General features: G+C 38.6%; 1 protein-coding gene across 4 annotated transcripts in view; it reads right to left on the bottom strand.

The window, feature by feature from the left end:
* Positions 1-2,612: 2,612 nt before the first annotated feature.
* gabrg2 (gamma-aminobutyric acid type A receptor subunit gamma2) overlaps positions 2,613-25,648 on the bottom strand; it is a 51,221-nt gene continuing 28,185 nt past the window's right edge. Inside the window, exons 7-10 of one of the 4 annotated variants that reach the window (XM_051401389.1) lie at positions 13,791-13,943; positions 10,676-10,881; positions 8,955-8,978; positions 2,613-6,225 (exon numbers count right to left, since the gene is read on the bottom strand). In XM_051401389.1, the coding sequence (XP_051257349.1) occupies positions 5,947-6,225; positions 8,955-8,978; positions 10,676-10,881; positions 13,791-13,943 (662 nt within the window). In that variant the 3' untranslated portion in view covers positions 2,613-5,946. Of the gene's footprint in view, positions 6,229-8,954; positions 8,979-10,675; positions 10,882-13,790; positions 13,944-25,648 lie in introns of all 4 variants that reach the window. The other 3 variants (XM_051401388.1, XM_051401391.1, XM_051401390.1) reach the window with 3 other exon arrangements.

Here is a 25,648-nt window from a genome sequence, read left to right on the forward strand (position 1 = left end):
CAGTGTCATGGCTTTAAACATTGTGAAAAGGGGCCACTATCATAAGCATAGTGGCTACTGTTCATTTGATAGATGTGAAGGAATCAGTGTGGATGATTGATGATGAGATTTTGTAGTTCACTTTAAAGGAAGTACAAGGCTCGACATTTTTCATTTTTAAATGCAAAGTTGTACAGCTAGAGCATATTATGCATCTACCATAGTATATTATTAGCATATTGTCATCATTCTCACTATTTTCTGATTGCTGTTTTATAAGTAAACATCTTGAGATCCTGATCAACAATCCGTAGACCATATTACTATTGAATATACTGATATAAGTCAGTATATTCATATTCTGGATGTCTCATTGCACACTGTGATGAAAGCAGGAGGGTGAAGTCCTAAAAAGTAAGCCATGTGCGGACTGCATTATTCATACAGGACTCCCTGCACTCCCAGCTCTGCACTCGCTGAAGAGCTTGTACCTCAGTTGATGAAAGGGCTAGCTATGACGGCACGGTGCTGTGGTACATTGCAGACGGTTGTGTAATAATCAGAGGGATTCACTGGCTGTCCTTTGCAGCTGCCACCCTGCCCAGTGGAGGGAAAGGTGCCAGCACAGGGGTCCATCAGCCAACTGCTGCTCTGTTTCAAGTGCACTTTCCTGGAAGGAAGAGAGTCACTGGACAGGACTAGAACAGGCTGTGCTAATTCTGCATAAAATGTGTCCTATTAAATAAAAAATATGCTTCTGGTAAAGTTATATCATGCCTAAAATAATGTCCTTAGCTTATTCCCTGAAGACAGGTTGTACTAAATATGACCTTTTTTATCTGCATATCAGATAACTTAGTGACACATGGTTTGCAATTATGCTTCAGAAGTTGTTAACAAAAGTACACGTGAGTCTTATTATTACACTATAGATGCAATACACATGTGCATTCCAACAAATATAATATCCACTATCTCCTTCTTCAAAACTTGTGGTGGCTGTAGAGATGCTGGTTCTCCCAGCCTCAGAAAAGATGCAGTTTCAAGGTTGACAGTTCATCAAGATGGGTGACAAGTGCTGATGTGTAGATTTCGCCAACTGAGGCAGAGAAGGGCAGGGCTATTAAATGTGTTTTTACTTCCACATGGGGGAAATAAGTGTGATTTCCATCAATTCTTTCTGGACAGGATGTAGCTATTAAAATGACGTAGCTATTAAAATGTCTCAACGTGTCAGTTGAACTTTGTAATTAAAGTGACAGTTTATGAAATGACAATGAAATTGGATAAATTTGTTTTTTGGCGACTTTAACTACAGCTGCGTGTTTTTATGTTTTGCTTGGCTGAATCACATTAACAAATTTATCCGTACCAGTATTTACTATTCAGGCTATGGTGGAGGGCAAACCCAGGTATCATTTGGCACTTGTCTATTCAAAGTCCAATTAATCCACATGCAGTGTTTGTTCTAACATAAATCTGTCAGGAATTCATAGTAATATGAAGTAATACAGATTGATTGAAAATGGAAGATTATTTTAGTGTATCAGCAGCTGTTTGCCTTTAGAAAGTCAGAAATGTCTGTACTTATTAAGACATTGCAATGCTTATACAATGAGGTAGCTCTAAAATTATAACTTCTACTGTATACTCTTAATATTTGTATTTATTTATATTTCTACGAGAGTGACATCTTGTATTAGCATTGCCCTCTCCCGTTTTATCAGACACGCACACTGCAGTGCTAGACTCTTGACAAGTTGATATGATCAGCCTCAGTCTATGGCTTGAACTTTGCAACTGACAGAAATTCTAGACTGTCTGCCACATTTCTTCCATTAGTTGAAATTTATAGTCCCATAGTGCTTCACAACCAGCAGGTTTTCCTCACAAACTCTGATGTTTTTAGTCTAATTGTGCAGGAGATGACTGCTGCTAAGCAATCTGAGGTCCTGACAAGTTGTCAAAAACTAGTGGAAAGGAGCTAAGTAGGCTATATTTACTCAAGAACTGTACTTAAATGAGTTCTTGAGGTACTTGTAGTGTTCCCATTCCATGGAAATATCGTCCTTATTATTGCACTTATTTGACAGTTATAGTTTCTGTGCAGATTCAAACTGTACATAATCAAACACAAATAAGGTCATTTAATACAATGCACTGTTACAGAATCAACCAGTGGTTTCTACCATTTCTGGCTTGTGACTCATTACAATAAGGCAGCATTTTGGGATGTCTTGTTATATTTCAGACGTATATAAGTTGTTTGCAGTTCCACCAAAGAGACATTTCCCCTCTAAACGTCTTACATGTTTAATTAAAATAAGTATTTTAGCTGTATCCAATATTTCACAAAAAAATTAAAAAAATAAAAATGAGAGAAAAGTAAAAAAAAAAAGTTTAATAAAATTGTTTCTTTTCTTTCCTGCCCTAATAATCATCTCATGACCACTCAGTGATCCCGAGGTTGGGAGCCACTGGACTAAACTACCTAACTTTATGTAAAATAGTTACATCTAGCCCCAAATCGTCTTTGCATAACAGCACACAATATAGAAAGTCACTGAAATATTACTACAACTACCACCAATACTACAAATAAAAACGAATAATGATGAACCTATGCACACCGATAAATGCAACCATTTTATTGTAAAATTCCACAGCTATGTGCAATTCCCTTATGAAAAGGATTTTTTCCAGTACATGTATAGCATATTATGCAGATCCTAACAGAATTGATCAGTGCCCCTTTTGTACAATACTCAAATGGCAAACAACTAACATACCGTATGTATGAGGATCATATGAAATTTATTTTGTTCTCGGATACCTTTTACTGAGCTCTGTAACTCTAGTGCGTATTATTTTGTTTTCTGCAGTTTGACAAAATACATAACAATAGAAAATATCTACATGTGCTGTTCACATACATGTCTCATTTGTGGGTCCCAAAGTAAATAAAATCACTTCCTCAAAAATAAGTACAGTGTAATAAAAGTCCATGTCAATGCAGGCAAAGGACTGAGACCAGATGAAACGATGCTTGAATTAGTCCCAATCGTTCAAAACATCCCTGTTTGACTTAAAACATACTCAACATGCACACTACTGAATATAAACACACTTCAGTATCTCCCATACACTGTTACATCTCTGCATTTACAGTAGAGTGCACAAAAATATAATAAACAAGCTTTTACCATCATGGAAAAAATATACCATAAAGTATGTTTGTTTTCTGCACCACTGTTCAAACACAAGACATGCTTGGTTATCAGGTATACAATGGGTTTGTAAATAAAGTCAAAGTCAGATACAGTCTGAATCAGAAATGTCTTCCAGGTGTCTTATTTTTTATTGTTCTGGTCTACATGCTTTTGGTTCTGTACCATAAAAAAAAATAAAAATAAAAAAACAAACAGGAAAAACTAAACTTAACTAAACCAAAAACCCCCCAAAATGTCTGTGGGAACATCAGTATGGCCAACATTCATTTCCTTCAAGAAAACACTCACCTTTAGCATAATCTGTTTTGTCTTTCACAAAGCAGTGTAAGTGGATTCACAAATGATATTATAGTTTGATATTCTCTATTGCATGTGTGTCAGTTTGGCACTTTATAAGATGTGATCACTCTTTTACACTTCTGTAAACTACTGAAAACTGATGATGACCAGTCTACATTGCTATTGACACACTTACGTCCCTAAAGATGTGAGAGTATGTGCACACTGAGGACAGGTTTAGACTACTAAGTAGCAGCTTCGGAACACAACAGGACCACCATTGAATACAAAAAGGAAAGAACTTCAGGAAATATGAGATAATGTGGTAAATGCATATGCTAGTATCATCACTGATGCTTTATTAATGATGGCAAATATCAAGACCAATGGAAACTTGTGGCGGTGAAAAAAAGTGGGAATAATTAATAGTCACTTAGACAAGCAAATGTTCTTCTTCTGGTGGCTTGGGAACTCTTTTTTTTCTTTTTTTTCTTCCCTGAAAATATTCAATTCTACTACTTAGAAGCTGCACAACAGGTAATGTTGCGACTCACGAGTTCAACAGATATAACGGTTTGACAGGCCTTTGTGAGAGTAGTGTACATCGATCACAACATAGAAAACACAAGATAAATAAGCTCAAGCTCCATTGACACATCAACAAAAATGTATCTTTGATATAAATGACAGCATTCTGTGTTTCTTTTCAGGGGCTATATGGACATAAAATACAATTTCTTTCAATAAATAAATAAATAAATACCATCAATGAATAAATAAATAAATACCCATTACCCCAAAGTATTCTACATGGTCAGTCCAGCATAATACAATAAGTCTAATATACTGTATGATGATATACTGTAACAATGCTGAAATTACAAAATATATACCCTTTTACAAAATCCCAAGGGCTTGACAAGTGTTTGCTTCCTTTTATAATTTATATACATAAACAATGTGATTTACACCTATTCCTTGTGAGTTTACAAATTATACTGAAGCACTGTCTCCATTTGTTGCATACTGGTGTCTATCAAAATTGATCTGTAAGGGGCTGTAATTTATGTACGTTATATGTTATCATACACAACATTTACAATTCAGATGCTTTCGCCGTGTTCTCCGCTCTCATCACACATTACGGCATTCAGATTTTATGAAAAAAAAAGCAAAAACCAAAAGAAAATGAAGAAAAAAAACTTCTGAGGAATTTCAAAATGTCCTACTGTCTGTAGGTAGTGTAGATTAGTTTGAATTCCTCCGTTTGAAGGCGCAGTTGCAGTTATCACTCTGCCAATGTAATGGGCAAACAATAAATGTTTTTTTTTTATGAAAACCTAACTTGTTTTAGTAGTTTCTCTTGCAAAAGCTTGCATAACCAAAATACAACAGCAGTGTGTCATTATGTAAATGCTCGCTTTTAACAGCAAATGGAGGAGAGAATGAGAGGTCAGTGTTGTCTATACAGTAAGCTAATGGCTTCGAGGAAAATGATTAAACCAGTTGTCTGGCCTGAAATTCTGGGCTGATCCTCCCACCTGTATGCAAAGATGATTCCTCAACTTAAAAAGGATAAACTGGGCACATTTTTTTCATTTTTCCAATTTTCATAGAAAAAAGTAGAATTAAATCCTGAATGATAATCAACAGTGCTCATTTTTTAGTTTCCATAGCCAACAATAGAAGACCAAAAAACATGTGGATTTTTGGCCTGAAAGGTGCATGCAATAAATGTAAACCACTATGTAATAGTAAAATATATACAGTGTCTGTACAGTCGAGCATTGTCCATAAACAGCATCATCTCTCTGACCACACATAGAAAATGCAACGTTTAATTGTGCCAACACTTAAGCTAAATAAATTAAAAATAAATGAGCATCATCAAAATGAATTTAATGTCACTGTCTAACATAGCTCTATTAAAGTGCTTCAGATTTTGCGTTTTAGTATGTTGAGTGAAAAAACAAAAAAACAAGTGGAAATAAATGATAAGACAGTTAATGTAATTTAGATTTGTCTGACAGGTGTTTTTATTTTGATCTGCATTGCTATTAATTTGAATTGTTTACGATGGAAGTATGAATGTATTAGTCTAAAAATAATTGATCAGAACAGGAAATTCCAAATAAAACGTCCAAAATCAAATCATGTAAACAAAAACAAAAAACTAAAGACTCTTGTTAATTGCTCACACGATCAATTTTTTCACAACAAATCTACAGACGTCCTCATACCGGTTTTAATGTAATGCTACAACATTTGCAGTGTCTGTCAAAGTTTCAAATGAAATGGCTAAAATTCAAAGAGATTGCAACTAGGGAATTAACAGAAATTCTCTAAATCAAATCATTGGGTAATTCAGTGGGTCCCCTCCTTCAAAATGTCCCTTGCTGGCACAGAGCATATGTAGAATGTAATGAACTGTATGATAAGGCTGGACGCACACCCAGGCCTAGAGATAAAGATAGGAGACCCAGTAGACCAGGTTGAAGAGACCAAATGCAGTGGGAAAGAAGATGCGTGCATATGAGTCTATCTTGGCGACGCGGATGTGCAACCTGCCGTGCCGCCAGGCTCCGGAGCGACAGTCTTCGAAACAGCAGAAGAAGCTGGTGCAGTCCTTCCCGTCCAGACACTCGTAACCGTACTCCTCGTCTCGCTCCTGCATGTGCGTGGCGTTGTTCATCTGAATAGCCGTAGCCGAGCGTGGACGGATGTCTACCGTGGGTGTCTGCTTTTAACAGGACAAAATGACAGTTAGCTATCAGAGCCTCAGAGGGCCATAATCAAGACTAACAGGAGACCTCATTTGAGCTGCCATTTTCTGTCTCCCACTTCATTTTCTGTCATTAGTCAGCAAAATGTAATTTGCACCTTCAACTTGCCAATGGACCCTTTTAATGTGAAGAAAATACATATCGACCTATAACTACCACCTGTGGTTGTAATTAGTGAGGCTTAAAGAGACAAAGGGTCAATTCCGGTGGAACCCATGATGCAAATTACACCTTTGGGCTGGGCTATAGCTGGCGGCTGAGGCACTCATGATATCTTTAGTACAGTAGTTCATATTGCTTTCCATAGCAACTATGTATATTAAGCTAGTGCTGGGCAATGCCCCTCTATTTTTCATTCTAATTATGCTACTGCTGCTTCACATTCAGCATTTAAAAATGCTTCTAAAACACCGTGGCAAACAGATGACTCATCATTTGTTTGAAGAACAGTTTTTAAAATGTTTTTAATGCCCAATGACTCAACAGAATGTCGTAATTTGGACCTGCATGGATGTTGTAAGCAATTTTTCTGAAATACATTTATAAGATATGTTGTAACTGGCTTATGATACTCATAAAGCTAAGCTTAGGGAGGAGCATGTGTTGGCAGATGTGCAGCACGCAGCTCAATATTTCTCCAGCCCACTCTTTATGTCACTAAATGGGTTAAAATAAACCTCCTTTTCAAACTGTGCTCACCACTGGAGGGCACATGCTTTTCATTTGTGAAGACTCTTAAAATAGGACAGTGACATCAGTGAGTCTGTGGCCCTGTCATTCTAAAGGGAGACAATTAGTATTCAAACAGACCGTTTTCATCAGCTTTTATCTTGAAATACCATGCCACCTTTGCACAAATTGGAATTCTGGCTGTTTGGCAGATTAACTGCTTTCTCCCCCTTTGACTGAAATGGAAGGTCCCTTGACCTTGCTGATAAACTAGGGTGTCAAGCCCATCATTTAAAAAAGACACAGTGAGTCGAGCATACTCCCAAATTCAACTTCTAAGAATTTCACATCACCATTTTCCCTCAAAAAAGTACCAGTAGTTGTTATTTAGGTTTGTCTGTATGTTTTTGTCTTTATAACATAGGAACAATAATCTGTAAGTGACTGAACTGGTACTCTAAATATGTTTGACGGTATATATTTATGTGTGTAACAATATGAGATACTTGTTAATTTTAATCAGTTCTTTTTAAATTGCAACAAACATCACAGAACAGTCAATACTTTCTCTCTTTTGCTACATGACGGGTTTTGCCCCCAGTTAGATGTATCTACACCAGGCATGCTTGCTGCAAATAAAATAGGTCATTGCAGTTTTAGTTTGAACATAACAATATCTGCTGTAAGCATGCATCCTCAAACAAGCTTAAAATACTTAAACTTGATTGAACTGTTCATTCCCTATAACTTCTCATCTTGCCCAGCACTAGTGCAGAAACCTGCCATCCCTTTGAAAACCATACATAACCACAAACACATATGGGTTAGTTTCAGCATTTTTGTGTCCTCATTTAACGGACAGAGTTAATGAGGGGATTAGCAGAACAGGTTATGACTCAGTTCTCAAAGGGGATTGGTTGCACTGGAGGAAGCGTAGTGGAAGCTCAAGCAGAAGGAGCATTAACAGCATCCTGCCGCATGGCCTGGTCAAGCTGGGCTGTGCTGAGTTGGTGTTAGCAAAAAAACAAACAACAAAATAAAAAAAAGAAAGAAATCAACAACAAAGAAACAACACAGTGGCATTGGCAACTTTAACCGGCTGAAAGTAGACAACCTCTCAGAGAAGACAAAAGGCATAAACATTATGGATTATTACTGGAGGATCCCTTGGCTGTCTGACTTAAATTGAATATTTGCTGGTGGTGTTTAAATACTGCAGTTGGATTTTTCAGTCGTACATTTACACTCACGTCTAGGCCGGAAATCCAACTAATGTGACTTTAAAAATACGACTAAAATATTGACTGAATGAATAAATACATAAACAAACATATTGTGGACCTCTATGTGGAAATGCAGATTATCCTGTCTTGACGTGTGTGTTAGGTTAAATTTAGATCTTTGCTAGCTCACACCCACCCTGGACGCTTTTTGAGTGTTTAAAGATTAGCATGTGTTAATCTTCTGAAAAGACCTCCAACTCTAATTATACTTAACACAGTGCAGGGGTTGTCTGTTTCAGTCTGTTAAGGCTCTGCTGACTCTGTAGGAAGCGTCAGGTTGAGAAGCCCAACAAACACACAGGTATAGATTTACTGGCAGGAGAAGGGAAAGAAGAGGAAGCTATTGCAGCGGCTGCTAGTTCACTGTGGTTACAACAACAACAAAGAGTGAAACAGGACAGAGGGAGCCAGAATGAGTCCACACTGGGCCTGGACTATTACATTCCTCTGGAACACAGGATGTGTGGGATGCTTATTTGAATTTTAAAAAACTGCATAAGTACGTCTGGCTGGCTGCCTCCGCACTGTGCACTGCAGAGTGCCCCTTTTTTAATGTTATCTGTGATACCTATTTAGTAAATGATGAGGAGTACAGTAAGAATGCAGGTAGATAAAGAGGGGGGTATAGAGATGCGTATCTGCTGTAGAACAGACAGAGAAAGCAGTGAGGTGCTGGGGGCTCAGAGAGCCAAAATGCATCAGACACATGCAGTCAGACACAGGCAATATACCTTTGAGGAAAAGAGCTGGAGGAGCTTTTGTCCAGACAGGAAACAAGTAATATGTGGAATTGAAAGAGAGTAACAAAAAACAAAGAAGACATGTAAACAGAGAACAAAAAAAACATCAATAAAAAGGACAAAATAAACAGAAACACAAGATAATGTGTGAAAATTACAAGCACTGTACTGTCTAACTCAAAATGGAAAGAGAAGAAATATACTGTAGAGAGACATACATGTTACAAACAGACACGAGGGAAAGATGCATGGTGGGATATATGTACCTCACATGCTTCTTACGCCAGCTTCACCTTTGGAAAAATATTACATTGCATACATATTGCAAAGCTAGAGATATTAAGTTAACACTATTCATAATGCAGAGTTCAAATACTCCCTGTGAGTAAGACATCATTACATTTATACATCATGTTGGAAACATTTGTACTACACAGCACTTCATCAAGCATCTTTGTCAGTTCCAGTATGTGAAATTAAACAAATGATAAGATAAACTGATACAATACACTGACAGGAAGAAATCTCATAAACAGAAATCTCTCTGCATCTTGATAAGACGTAGATCCCTTGCAACCAGAACAACTTACAAGTAGTAAAAGAAACTTTTGAGGTTCTTCATTTATATTTCCTCGATTTCCTATTGTCTCTGCATTTTTAACAATTCATGAACATCAAAAGAACTTCAGTCAAAGAATTCCTTTTCTTGCATACTTCCTCCTTAACATATCTTGGCAAGTCATGCAGAGAACCTAGAAAAGCTCCTCTGAGATGGCAAACTGGCATTGCACCTTCCACTTTATTAGTCATTCATTCGCCCACGAGACACTTAGACCATGTGCAAAACCTCAGTTACAGAGGCTGAAAACTAGAGCGCCCCACTTTCCCCCAAAGTTCCAGTTCAATACTCCTGTTCACCCAAGCTCAGTATACTTAGAGGTTTAAGATTTAATATCTTTCAAGTCCAATTCCGCCCAAAAAAAGCCATGACTTGAAGGATGGATTTCAGTCACCTACGTACAACCCCTCAAGTATTGCAACTTGGGTTTTGTTATCAAAGAAAAAAAGCATAAAAACATTACTTTTTCTGCTAATTGGAACAAATTTTCACTCACAATCGTTATTCCTAGAACTATAGGCCATCTCTAGCTGATTAGGAAGAAATGCAAGTCTAGCCCTCGAAGGTTAGCACACCCGGGTCCATAAGTGCTTATATATTTGTGGAGAGATGATGTCCTTTCAACCGAGCTGCCATGATCTCTTGAGGGATTTAAGGCTCGCATGAGGCCAACTCTCCTGTCATGTGACATGGGTCTAAATTACAACTGTAACAGATGTGTGGCGGATTAGGAATAAGGTTTCAGCTGCACGTCTCGCTCATTGAGTAATTTGACGTGGTGGCCCCTGGGAAGATGCTCCCTTAGGGATACTAAGCAGTGTATAGCTTTTTTCTAAGGCTTATCCCAGTACTGTAATGGAGTGGGAGGGACAAAAAGCATGCAGGGAGAACTTGACCTTTCACCTATATAGTGTAAAAACTGTAAAGATATTCAACAAATACATAATACGCAAATTAAAACACTGTGGTTTGTAGCTACAATTGTGAATCCTTTCTTGGCCAAAAACAGAAACTTCAGTAAATATAAAAACCTTTCATCATAAAACAAACAGAAAATCAAGTTCACTTCAGTTAGTTTTAGGAAGACGCTCACCGGGTTTTTCTTCTTCTTGTCCTTTTTGGCACTCGGCTTCCTGTTGCTGACAAAGTAGTGCAGTGTGCCATATTCTATAAGTGCAGCAAAGACGAAGATAAAGCAGACAGAGACAAACAGGTCCATGGCAGTCACATAGGAAACTTTTGGAAGGGATTTTCTGGCAATAGTACTCAGCGTGGTCATGGTCAGCACAGTTGTGATGCCTGGTGAGAGATCGGAGAGAACAGAGAAAATGATGTAAGTTCAATTATACTCTTTTTAGCTCAGTGGTATGTGTCATTTCACATTGCATTCTTATGTGATAAGAATATGTGAATAATGATGAATAATAATAATTTTGTTTTTATAACGGATGTCCCAGTTTGATCTCAACTATCGGTATCAGAACCCATCAAGGCATTTTTTAACTGATATACCTATATTGAGCTTTATTAACTGAACCAAGCTGTTTTTATTGTCGCGTAGCTGTTTTTACTCATGCAGCTTTCATGCACGTTGCAACCATCGTCAACTCTCTCCGCTGTCTCTTTTCCTTCACTCTGCTCAACTCTGTGTGAGTGAGAGCAGAGGCAGCTCTGCCCAGTGCAGCCTTTCACCGCAGGCTGGGCTACCTCTGCTCGGAGGAGTTCATTTGGGTAAGTCAGGCAAAGGCTGCACTGAAGCACCAAACACTGGATAGAGAAATTTCCTCCAGACAGCGACAAGGCCTACAGATTACAGAGGGTTTGTTATTTTATACTTTATTGTGTAAGAATTAACATTAACAAATGGCTTTTTGTTTCTTAATGCAAATCAGAGCTATTCAATTGTCAAGCATATACATTGGATTGATTTTAATAACTTAAATGTACTTGAAGTGTGCACTGTACAAAAAATCTATTATTATAAGTATTGGATCAGGACTTGGCATTGGCAGATACTCATGAATAAATTACTTGGATTGGATCGTGAGATAAAAAAACTTGATCAGGACATCCCTAGTTTTCATATATTCTAAAAGCAATGTCCTAAGTAATGTTTTTACTTGTTAACAGTAGCTTGCCATATTGTACATTATAATTTAAACAAAAAGCAACACAATGTTAGCTGATTCTTGACCTTGCAATGCTTAATGTGGTCTTAAATCTGTTATGAAGTTGCGCATGATGTGCATGATGCATTGTTTTTCACTCTGGTGGTTAAAAAAAAATTAAACTGATTATGTTACTGATAGAATATTCTCCCTAAAATACTTTCACAGTCTGAGGGAAGCTGGAACGAGGTGGAAAGTCAAACTTTTTAAATAATTTTCACTGATGTGTGCACCATTTCTCCCATTTGTTAATACATGTTTTAATTCATATAGCCATGTGCTCATACATTTTTCAACCTGGAAACACATATGCTTTTAAATGTTTCAGCGTAGGAGGTAAATGTTTCACTTTAGAAATACATTTTACTGCCTACTCTAACATTTTCACATTTGAAGCTCTGTGTGATGGAAGGTGTGACAGACAGACCAAAAATTATTTCAAGCAGCACTTTTTGGCTAACAATGTAGTGCATAAATATTAAGCTGTGTATATATAAATAAAAGAGGATTACTTTTGGTTGTTTAATTGCAAGCTCTTAACAGTTAGGCACATATGAGGGAAGGGTGAACAGCTGTTTTACTGTCCTCTTGATCCACATACTTTAGTGGTTTAGCAGCCATTGACCACCACACTGACACACTATATTCCTTTATCTGGCAACCCTCTCCCTGTTTGCGCACTCTATCTGCCTCTGATGATGATGTAGATGGAGGCGGGGTGATGGCATATGACTTGGAAATCCATTTATAAGTACACGGATTAACAACAGCAGCATCACAACTCCCTAGCACCAACAAACAAGCAACCAACAAGACCGCCTCCCTCCTTTAAATACACCATACATGCCAGGGCCTTGTATAGGAGATGATTTATGTCTAAATTTAATGTGGACTGAAAGACATTCAGTCTGCGTCAAGATTAGCGTTGCAGTATTGTGAGTGAATTGATATATTTCTGGATGGCATTGAAGGATTAAGAATTATGTCATCTGCATTAATCCGCTTCCTAACCACCTGGCTTCCTCTACCTCCTGCATCATCTTTCAAAGGAAATTAAGACATTTGACTCTTGGTACAATTTTAGTCGGGAATTAATAGTGTTATTATTTCAACTGCAAATCATGTCTGGAGCTACAGGAGCAAGAGAAAACCAAACAACCTATTTTTAGAGAGATTTATGATGGACAAAGTAATGACGATAGTGAGGTAGAATGAGGGTTTTCTGCCTGCGGGGATTGTTTTACATTCAGTTATGCTCACTAATGATCACATCTCATGGACTTGAGGTCAGGATTTAGAGCCTTAAGGGGCCAAAAGGAAAGCTGACTAAGGAATTTGTGCGTAACTGCATCACAAGTGAACTTTTGAGGCTGTCCAATGGATACCAAGGGCAAGTTCAAATTTCCTTGAAATCCTCACGTTTGCCCTTTTTTTTTCTTCATTCCGTGTCACTTTATTACATGCAGTGAAGAGGCCACCTGCCTTATTATTATTGTGCTGAGGCTGCATCTCTGCATCTTCCCCTGCTGTATTGCATAATTAATGTCTCATTAAGGCAGGCATGGAAACATATGTGCCAGGAAAGGCTCTTCTAATCAAGATGGACTAGATTCCTTAAGCAGCTGCCCTGTCTCAGAGGGGGAAAGAGGAGGAGGAAGGATGGTGAAGGAGAAAACAAAAGGAAAGGATAGAGCACCACGAAGGAGGAAGCAGACTGCTTTCCGTAAGAGGCGGTGTGTCACCACTACAGGGTGTTTCAGCCAGGATGGCTAATGAACCTTACGGGTATAAAGTGCAGCATATGTGTGTTTGGGCTAGTTGGACTGACTATAAGAATGAGCTAAAGCAAAGGCGCTGTTGAGCCTTGATGAGCAGTTACAGAAGAGAGGGATATGGAATCAAAAATAAAAAATAAAACAGTTTAATTAAGACATTTTCATTCTTTACGCTAACTGGTCTTCAGCTTTTTTAATTGACATCAACATGTCTTACAAATGATCGAAATCTCGTGGCAGAAATAACTTTTAGCTTTATTTTTACCCAATGATGTCCTGGCAGGTACCGCATCCTTGTTGATCCAGAATGATACCCATGAGAGGACAACAATCAGGGTGCATGGGATGTAGGTCTGAATGGTGAAGTAGCCCATTCTCCTGCTCAGGTCAAAGAAGACGGTCAGCACCACATAGTCTCCTGGAGAGAGACAAATAACAGGAGAAAAGAAAGAGTGAGGACATTGTAAAATGTATGTATGGATGTATAAAGTCTATATGCAGTGAATTTACTTACTGGACAGTATACCCACTTTATTAAATCCTTTTACATGATCTTACTGTGATCAAGGAAAGTTGTCACCACAGAAACACCAGGTCTAGATTCACCCATTCAGAGCCCAGTTGTTTCAAACACACAAGAATAAACAATGCAGTGGTAGATTTCTCCTCTAAATGCACTGATAAATCATATACAGTAAAACAAAAGAGATGAAAATACTACTATATGTGTTTTTTTCTGTCCCTTCCAATGGATGGAGAATCTGAATGTGAGAAACCATATTTATTATTATTATTATTTTAATTAAAAATTCAATCATTTATTGAAAACGGTATGTTTAAAAGTCTACTGAGTTGAATATTCTGTTTATATAATGAATAGGATGCATTATAAGCTGATTGTATCATTAAGAAATCAAATCAGAACATTCAGAATGCATAAAAACATTATTTCCCTCCCGCTGATATTCAAACCGCTGTGTCCGTTCCAATGGACCAATGTTTTTGAAAAAATCCTAAGTAAAAGCTATAAATCTTTCATATAAAATTTTGACATGTATAAGTAATATAACATCTCATGTTTATTTTAAACGCAGTTCAAACTCAAATTATGTACTTTAACCACATGATTAGTAGATTAAAATATGCCTTATGCTTCCTCCTCCCTTGTGGCAAAGGGGTTGTGGCTCTATTGAGGTCCACTTTGGATGATTTGGAAAACCGTGATTGGCTTATCGACATACATTCAAATACGTTTGTGCATTTGGTTGGCGTTAGATGACAGTAATCATAAATCTAGACATCCTAGAAAGTTATGTCCATTGGAAGGCTGGGCCATATGAACGGGTTAAACAAACTGTTAAATCATGGACTAATCAATATATAATGTTGTGTAACCAAAGTCTCCACTGCATGTTTGCCCAAGGCAACTCAAGGTCTAAAATGGAGTGATTCAGAGAGCTGGAGCCGGACTTGCTTGGATACACACACAGACAAACCTCCTCTCCTGCCAGTAGTTAGCTGGAACATGAACACCAACATCCAGCTGATGATGAGCCATCCCTGTGCTGGCTGCTGACCCCAGCAGATGTTATGTATTAAGAGGTTGAGGTTAGCAGAGCCAATAGAGAGCTGACCCTGACAATATGGATCATCTGGTCTGCCTGCTTAAAGTGCATGCAGAGCAACACATGCGCACATGCACGCACACATGCACGCACAGATTCTTGCAAATGTGCTTCTAACACCCTTCCAAGGAGGGACGCAGGACCAAATAGAGATGCAGACATGTAAAAGAAAAAAAAAGTCTTAAAACACACACACACATACATACACACAAACATTCCAGTATCAATGCCAGCTTGACAATGCAGCAATGCCTGCCAATAGTCACTGTCCTCTTCAGCTGTCCACCTATGTACCTGTCTGTCTGCTTCTCTGGCAGTTCACTGCTGGCCTCCAGCTCAGTCAGTTGTCCACTAATTGATTAACACCAGACTGTTAAGAGTGTCGGAAACCTCCCCTGGCCTCTCACTGTGGTCTGTAACCTGCAGGGCACAAACCTACTCTCTCTCATCCATGTATCTACAGTGCGTGCGTGTGTGTGTGTTTGTGTGTTTAAGCATCCACCACACATGGAACAGTCTCTGCAGCTGGGGATTGAACAGCTGGCTAATAATTTTCCTCATGAGAAAGGGCGCCTAACACATACTGCAGTTTAGTGAAAAACAGCCAACATCTGTGTATGTGTGTGTTAATGAGAGACAGGAAGAGAAAGAGATGAGACTGTCAGTGTTTATTATGTCTGCCAACATGTGAACTCTGTGTGAGTCGAGTCCTTGTAGTGTCTGGGCAGAGACCAAGTCTATGTGATTTATTCCAGCACGGACCTCTTTTCACCCAGCCATTGATAGCATCATTAAATAAACCAAGTGCCATAACCCCGGCAGCACAACCATAACTGTTCATATCACCACAGGTGTTTTCTGCTGATGCAGGCAGGTGCACAGTATATTACAGTGCACTGCCTCAGTTTGTAGGAGTACGGGAGACACATGAAGGCCTCTCTCAGGGGTCCCGCAGCCCACTATTTTGTTTTTATTAACATTACATTAGCAGGGGCCCAAACCGAGACCCCTGACAGCTGAGAAACTGCCGGTTAATACACTTATTCCAGCTTGGTCAGCAGCACAAAGCCTCCTTCACATTACTTCAGACTCTTAATGATAATGGGATTTCCACCACAGGGGTGAGGGCGGCTAGTGTAAGACCCTGCTGCCTTACGCCTCTCTTCGTCTGTTCGCTGGTTTCATTACAGGCCACAGTGCTTGCCAGGAAGACACTTTGAGGAGGTGTTATCGACCGATGCCCTCCATTCTGGCGGGCTGATGTATCTGCATCAGCCCGCCTGCCATTATGGCTCTGTAGTAATGCATGAGTTTGTTAATGACTTCCTGATTTCACTCAAAACAAAATGGTTTACAGTTCCGTCACTGGTTTAAGTGTTTGGCTGGGATTTCATAACATTACCGAACGGGGAGCGAATAGTTTAGTGCTCCAGATAAACAGTCCCAACATTAGTGGACCGTGTGAACACTTTACATTACATTGTTTTGTTTTGCATGTTGTTGTTACCTGCTTAATTGATTGATTCTGCAACCTTTTAAAGTGTTCTGGTGGCGTATATATTTCTCAAAGAATACAATCTTGGTTGGTGTAGCGGTGTGTATGCTAATGTGATCTGCTACCGCTAGGAGTCGTCAATATTAAATAACTTGGAATCCTAGACATAGGGGGTTTGAATATTCATATTACTCAATTGTAAAAAAAAGTTTAGATGGATATCACATTAAATTGATCCACAATTATTAGTGGATAATAGTGTTTCCATTTGACCAACACTATGGCTTGCGAGCTTAGCAGGCTTAAAACCCTCACACATACAAGCAAACTAATTTAGCTCTTCTTCTTGTTGTTTGATTAATTAAAAAAACCTGTTCACATGCTGTACGTATGCATGCCTGTGTGGGAAGAAAGGTCCCTATTTATTTCTCATAAGCCTACAGCTGGGATATCGAAGCTTTCTAAACCTTCATGCCTACGTTCCTCCTAATGGGAGCCCTCCAACTAACCTCAGCTAGAACTGTGCATCTGTCAACACCAACAGACGAGGGTGTGTTCACAAGAGCGTTCACACTCGATCTTCACAGTCTATCTATAGAAAGTCTATAGAAAGCTCTTTTCTTCAAGGCTGTTGCCACCTAGGTTGAATTTACTTGCTGTGAATCAACAGTGAATACAATGAAGCTGTCATGCTGGGTGCTACATGTATGATTTCACAGCCTTTTCACATGTATCGAACAATGGCCGCATCTCCTGTGATCCTACAGGCAGCTTCGCTCCTAATTCTTTTATAATCACCAGTTGAGCTTCGTGTGCTAATTTCTCCAGCAAAGAGAACAAATAGTTCAGATCTCTGTCTTTTCTTTGCGTCTTTGTTATTAAAATTGCTAAAAATTAAAATTTCTCCAATCCTATCATCTTATTGCTGTAATTACATCTCTTTCCATTCCTTTCTGCCTATAATTCATGAATGAAAAATGCTGATGACAGCTGTGTGAAGAATCAACTATGCAGACAACAGCTCAAAACTATTGTTATATAGTATTAAGATATGGTTTGAAGTATTTTTATTAGGATCACAAATTTCCCTGGCAAAAGCGATTTACTACAAGCTGATGTAATCTACAGAAAGCAATAAAAACTTGGTGGGGATGATCATTCATCAGAAAACAGAGCTGCTTTGTTGTTAAAAGCCGCAGAGACAACACACTCAACAGAATTAGACAACACACACACACACACACACACACACACACACACACACACACACACACACCCAGTAGAGGGGGTGAAAGATCTTTCTTCCATATGAGCCTTCTACTGTGGTGGAAATATAAAAAAAGATGGATGTTTTATTATTATTAGAATACAGGAATTGTTATAACATTCTGTATTTCTTGGAAGACTACTGAAGCTACGGCAGGCACTGTTGATCCCAATGTGGCTGTACATTATTGCACAATAGCCACAGGGGAGTTCATAGGAATGTAACATGGTAATTGAGAATTGCTGACCCGAAGAAAAAAAAGTGTCACATGAGAATATCATTCTGCTGGCAGCCAGGCTTTAAATTGGTGTGGATATGGATGGGCAGGAGAGACCTGGGGCACATGCTGGCCATCCGATGAAGGCAGACAAGCCAGACACATTGCAGAGCTGCTGACAGGCTGTCTTGCTGAGCTCCTCTCCTGTCAGGGGTCATCTATATCAGAGGTGACAGCGGATGCTATTGTGCATGTGTGTGTTTGTGTGAAAGACAGGAGCTTTGCTAATGACCAGGGTTATGCCATGGCTGGTTGCCAGGGTCAACAATACTTACAGAGAATGTTAACTCACCACTTTCTATGACATGACTGGGGGCTATATACCACTGATTAACTAGTTACAATGGCTTTGCATTTTGCCTCCACAGGCTACTGCAGCTATTCCTACCCGACAGTGGGTGGCAAGATGATGTCACGGCAAAAAAAGGAAAAAAAAGAAAAGAAAAGAGGCACAGCATTGTCATGGTGAGTAACTGCAGCAACACAGCAGCACGATTAAACACCAGACAGGAGTCTGCAGAGTTTGATTGCCTTGTTGTTAACATTGTGGTGAATGTGACAGAGACAGATGATTATCCCTCTCTCAGACACACTAATAGCTCTCAAATTATTGAGAGCAAGGCTGTTTACAGAATTTATGACAGGTAGTAAGAAGCTGCCAAAACTGTTTTCCTTACCATTATTTGAAGAGTTTAGGAGAAAGTGGAAAAATTAGAAAAGCAAGTCTAAAATCTTTTTATTATTATTTTAGAAGATGCAACATGCTGACATCAGGGCTAGATAAACCTGCTGAGAGGCCATGGGAAATAAAAAATGGTCCCATTTTGAGCCCCCCCTCTTAAACACACATTCTACCAACTAATTTTGCCCAGAGTCACAGGAGCCAACCAGTATTTCTACTGATTAAATACAAATTGGTAATGATTATGCACCAAGTAAAGACAATCAACTGCAATATTAGAGATATTAAAACTAAATTCTTACACAGGGGCCCTTTATAAGACAAAGCCTCAAGTTGGGTAAAAATGCAGTTGCCATCTTGTGGCCCAGTTTTAATTGTGCTTTAGCGGCACATTAACAAACAAATTTGTAATTAATCAAATCGCCACAAAGTAATTACCACACAGATCATGGGACAGTTGCCCAGTTGCCGAGTTGGTAAACCAGCCTCAGCTACCATCGAAAAAGATACCACACTTTTATATCAGGCCAAAACCAATAATCTTGTTTTCTTGTCTATTTCTTGTCCTTACCTTAATTGGTTTATTTCCCTACAGAAATTTTAAGATAACCAAAATACCATCGGGGAGTTTATTTCCATCACGTCATACAATTAAAAACAAAGCCAACACATTCACAAGGCACATCTCTGGCTTCGCTCTTTATCTGTGTTCCAGCTTACCTTGTCTAAAAATGGCTTCATTATTTCTTATTCACACACTGACGAAAGATGCGATTCACACTCATTACATAAGCCCCAAGTTCTCAAATGCAGCTCTCACTCTGCTTCCTCACCATGTTTAATATATCACCTCTTTGGTCTTATTTTCTGTTTTTATTTTCTGTATTTTCTGTATTTTATTTTGTCCTCGCTAAACAGACACTTGTGGCTCGAGTTTTTTGTCCAACATGTGCTTCTTTAAAAGGAATGATGAGCTGAAATTTAAAACAAATACAGCTAATTTTTCAGATAAACCCACAAGATGAAAAGCTTTCCAGAGGCCACTTGGTTTGTGTGCGTATGCTTGAAAAAAAGAAATATAATGGAAATATTAAAAACATAGCTGGATGGACAGGTGACTTGATATTCTAAGGCAAGCAGTCAGAAGAAGAAAGATGAACAATATTTACAATTTGCATCTTTTTCAGTGAGTCAACTATTTTTGCCCTGGCCCACACACCTCATGCAGTATACTGATTAAGGCTTTTCTTTTTGGAAAGAGACAAACAAAACGGTTACAGTCGGAACAGCAAGCACTGAGTAGTTATAGCTTCACTACTAATAACCACTGTGGCTGAAAATCCTGCAGAGCCCTTTAACAGAAAATCGAAGGGCAGGGATGTCACAGCGCTGGCCATATTTTTTTTATAACTGATGATAAACTGTTAGTGTTGCGGTGTTTTTGCACATGACCATTTCTCAAAGATGCTTTAAAAATTTACAAGCGCCTCCCTTTAACAATCACAACAACAGTAAATAAAGCTTGTACGTTTATGACGTGATGTTTCAGGACATTTGAACTGTTAAATGATATGGTCTTGTGCATTACCGACTCAGAATTCAGTTTACATTTATTGTATCATCTTATTGTAATGTCTACTTTCATGAATTATAGGTGCTGTCAGAAGAGAAAAGGTAAACTCGCTATTACAGGATTCAGGATTTTAGCCATAATGGCACAAAGCACTGATCTTTACAAGAGCAACAATGTCATTTGAATTTTAAATTCTATGGATAAGCTCAGATAGACAATGTATAAGCCTAAATAATTAGTGCCCACTTCACTGCCAATGGCTTTGTGCTATTACAGATTAGAGTTTTTGGATCCTTGGTTTTTAAGCTTTGAAATCTAATTCATCATATTCAACAAACTGACTGAATTGCCCATAACTACAGCCCTGATATATGCCTGTGCATACTCGGACTAAGTAGCATTTTCTTTTAAGTACCTTAATAATCACAAAGCTTTGCGAAAACAGCACTCCCATAGAAACACAGCACACTTAAGGAAACAGGTATTTTCAGTGCAGTACGCCTTATAAGCAAATGTGCTCCTTGTGCTTAAGCTCATACATGATCCCAGCTATCCAGCCTGAATATTAAGAATGCATCGCCTCATACAGATTCATGGGCAGTTTGATTGAAATTTAATTTCACTGTAGCCTTTGCTAGACTTACTGGTAATAGGCCTCTGATACGTTATAGTATCTGACATGTATTAGCATAATATGCACAGATAAGACATATTGTGCTCTTTTCAAGGCTTGGAGAGGTAATAGCATATGCCACACATGCCATATAAATATTGATTCTGCAGAGTCCTAATACCACAATAACAGGAAAAAGGCTTTAAAATGTGTTAAGCACTTTCCTAGAATTCAGGTAATGTGCTGTACAGTATCATCATGATTCACGAGAAACTGCTGCTTCTGTTTTCATAGCAATTCTTTGATTTATCTCATGAAATGTATTAGCCAAGCAGACACAGGATGTTCCACGACTATGTTTCCTTATTTTTATCGCTAATCAATTTCAAACCCTGGGTTGCAGAGTATAATGCAACGCCAATAAGCTGAGAAGAGTATCTAGGACCCTAGCACAGAACTTTATAAGAATTTACTGAGCAATGAGGGCTTGGCCTGGGAACAATTGCTCCACAGAGTGGCATCAACTTTAGCATCTAAACCAGCGCCGTCCATTTCAACAGGATAGCACGAAGAGACTATTAAAGTTAATCCAAGTATGTACAATACATATACAAACTCCATTTATTAATAGTTGTTGTGAAGTAAGATTTCTAAAATCAAAATCCTCATTCTGCAGAACTCTGTGAAGAAATTAGCCCTCTTGTTCCACTTACTTTGGATAACAGTTTTACAGGAATATTGTGTACTTTCTTTAGTATTTATAATTTTTCTTTTTAACTTTATAATTAACCTCCACTACATTTATTTGATAGCTACAGTTACTTTTTACTTTGCAGAGATATTATATACAAATACATGCTAAATAAGTAAGTAAATGAAATACATGGTGCATAACTGAAGTTACAAAAACAGTACATAAAGTAGTTTCAGCAGCTGCACTTCCACCTGCTACAACATACAAATATATATATATATATATATATATATATATGTATATGTACACAAAATTGTTTATACATAAAGGCACCAGTAAAAATAAAACAATAATATACCATAGACAAAAATATACAAATAGGAAAGGAACAATTTTGCACAATGAGTACTATTACTTACATTGAATCTTTTTGTGCAGCACTTTGGAAACCTTGTGTTTGTTAAAATCGTGCTATATAAATAAAGTGGATTGGATTGGATTACTGGATATTTTAAGTACAATTACCTGATAGTACTTCTGCAGTTTTACTGCAAATTTACATTGCTTGTCTTAAACAAAGTTTTAACGTTTTACCAAAAATCCAGCAACCTACTTATATATCTATTATAAAATAGCACTATTTTATATAGTACTGGTCTCAAGTAACAGTACATAGAGAAAAGCAAGGCTGTTGAATTCACATACATATACTGCACCATAGATAATAGTAATAATGGAAGTAGTAGTAAGTAAAAACATTTTTATTAGAACCAACATCTACTACTTAAGTTTGACCTTTCAGTGCTTTATACTGTTACAGAGAGAATGATGTTTCAAAATGACGGCTACACCAAGTCAAGAAGAACACAAACCTCCAAAAAGTGTATCTCTGGCAGCTTTGACCTGTTTTCGTATTGGCTGAACATCCTCCTCCTTTTTATATCTCTTCCTTTTTTTTAATCCTTGCATCTCTCCACCCCATGACCTCCATCTTTGCCTACCGGCATCAGAAGTGGAAAAAAACAGGAACTAACAACACCCTCACTTATTTACGTCTACTTGCTTCCCCCAACTTCCTCCCTCTTACAAATTAGATGACTTTAATTTTGTAGTCAATGTATTTCAGTGTCCTAGTTTATCGCCCCGAAACTCATGTTGCAACTGCAGTTGTGCTGCGGAGAGGTTTGGTGTCATTAAAGTGGGTGAAACAATATACATTATGAGGACATTTATATTCAAGGTAGAAGAGGTTATGGAAGTAAGTTGCAAGAGTGGAGCAATGGGCTGCATGTTATTCTATTTCTCGACCTTCACCCAGTATCTTAAATCCATATTCCTGTATGCTTCATGGTCGGCCCTCCAAAAAAAGACATCTATACACAACACTGAGAGAACTGACAGTCTAACATAACACAAATAAATCTATTTCTCAAAATCTGTGCTCGTCTGCTTTGCACCACAGGCGCTCTTTTATATGCAGGTGGTGGTCGATGGGGAGGAAAACAAGAACCTTATTTTCCCAAAGCAATCTCTTCTCCTATGGCCTATCACCATTCCCTGTTTTCAGGTTTTAATTACTAGCTTATTAGACTGTCAACTGAGAACGGCAGAGAGAGAGAGAGAGAGAGAGAGAGAGAGAGAGAGAGAGAGAGAGAGAGAGAGAGAATAAGGGGGGAGGGGGACTGTAAAAAGTAGGACACAGGAATACACCGGGCGCAAAATAAAAATCATCCCTTTTGCGAGAGTGAGCAGGAAAGAAAGGGTAAGGGTGGGGGTGGGGGGTGTATGGAGCAGACACTTGTACGTTTGAATACTGAATACTGTTAGTGTATAGGGTGGGTTAGGATGTGTGTGTGTGGAGGATGGAGAGAAGTGTAAATTGGTATTTAACTTCACAAAAGGAGGATTCTGGCTGAGTCAGAGCATTTTTCCTCCCACTCCTGCCCATCACAACTATCACCCAGAAGCAAGAGGGGGGAACGCACAGAGAGAAAGGGGGGGGATTAGAGGAAGCAGCTATTATAGAAACAGAGCAACCACTGCTAATGCATTGTTTCAGCACTTCTTAACCTTTTTTCCTTCAGCAAAGACGGCGTGATCGTCATCTGATAAAAAGCTGCGAGGTATTATTTCTGTGATTAAATGACTGTTTTCATACAGAGAATAAAGTCATGGATAACCTGTGGTGCACCAATTGTGTAGTATTTCAATTTGTCTACATATGCCTGATATAATACTTACCTAAAATAAAGGTATTTTCCACAAACTTATTAAGAGGGGCAGCTTCACCTCTACATTGTGTGTGAATTTACTGCATTGTATTTTATCATTCACAACAGAGCATCACTAACATGACTGCCTCAGATGGTTTGCTGCACAGAACCACTGTACCAGCCACAGGTTCCACTGTACTAACGGCCTGGATTATCACGTGGTTTTGTGATCTACCTTGCAAGGTTAGAGAATCACTGAAACATGTTATACAAACATGACAGGAAACCTATGATACAAGCATAAAGTAATATTTTAACACTTTCCTGCTCTGTATCTGCATCTGTATTCCCCAATCTCATATTGAATCTTCTCACATTTTTTGTGAAATATTCTGAGGATGAAGTGTTACTCATCAGGGCAATTTATGCATTGGAAACTGGAATAATTTCACGCAATATGCTTGAGCTTTCACAGATGTTTTATTTGATCAGGGATATAATGTCTCAGTAACAATAAAAAAACTATTGGCATTTCGGTTTTATTGCTTTTTGTCTCCCCTCCATCTTTTCTTGATTAAAGCAGGCAGGTGGTGACAAGCGTCCTTGTCTCCGTTATTTTTTTTTCCTAGGAATTTGATAATATTTTCCCGTTTAATTTGCTTTCTGCTACTGAACGCATATGTGATGTGACGGTTACCACACCACTGCTGGGGCATTTCACAAACCTCCTGACACCAAGACAATATTGCCACATGCCTGCCCCACCTCTCTTTTAAGTGGATTTTCTTAAAGGAACAACATCTCTATTTGCTAGTGCAATAATAACACAACACAGCCTTAATTGGAGAGTCAGTATATACTCAAAATTCAAATGTTACCTAAGGACCCAATGACAATGATGACAAAGACCCCACTTTAAGATATATGAACCCAAATGTGATATCAGAAAAAAGTGGGGAGAAAAGGACGAACCACTCTTCGTAACTGAATGACCGTGGCGTAAATTATTTTACCATTACAAGAAATCCATCTCTGGGGCTCATTCTGATGTGATTCTTCACCTTCTATTATTTGCTGCAGCAGAACTGTATCTATTCTAGTTGTGTGTGAGAGTGTGTAGGAGTGTAGTTAACGATTAAATTATGGTCTAGGTCCCCATTCGCAGCATGGAGGGCCTAAAGATAGAGCAACGATGCACTCTGCCATGCTATAAGGAGAATCCTTTGGCTTGTCAGAGAGTGACTGTGCTTAGTGAGTGTGTTTATATACACAGCGCGAATGGGTGTTTGTTTCGTTGACTGTTTCCTCTCGCCGGGTCACTTCCTTTCACCCACAATGCCTCCAGATTCGCCCCATCAAAGAATCATCTGCAAACTGTGGCGCTCCGTAATCGGGAGAGGGCCACTGATGTGTCCCTGGGCTTTCTCCACTCAAACTGAATCACACAGGCGGGCGCACACAGACAACAGGGCTGCACGCCATGGCTTTTGGAAGGTCACTCTAAGAATAGCTTTCAATACATAAGGAGAAAAAAAAGAAGACCAGATCTAGTAGAGAGCACACACAGAAATGTGCATGCACGCAAATGGACACATAGGAACATGCATTAATTCATGGACATGGGCGAAGACCAGAGCACTCTGAAATCTGTCAGACACATATATACAGATATTTACCACTGGCT

This window comes from Dicentrarchus labrax, unplaced genomic scaffold (genome assembly GCF_905237075.1).
Source record: "Dicentrarchus labrax unplaced genomic scaffold, dlabrax2021, whole genome shotgun sequence".
Lineage (NCBI taxonomy): Eukaryota > Metazoa > Chordata > Actinopteri > Moronidae > Dicentrarchus > Dicentrarchus labrax.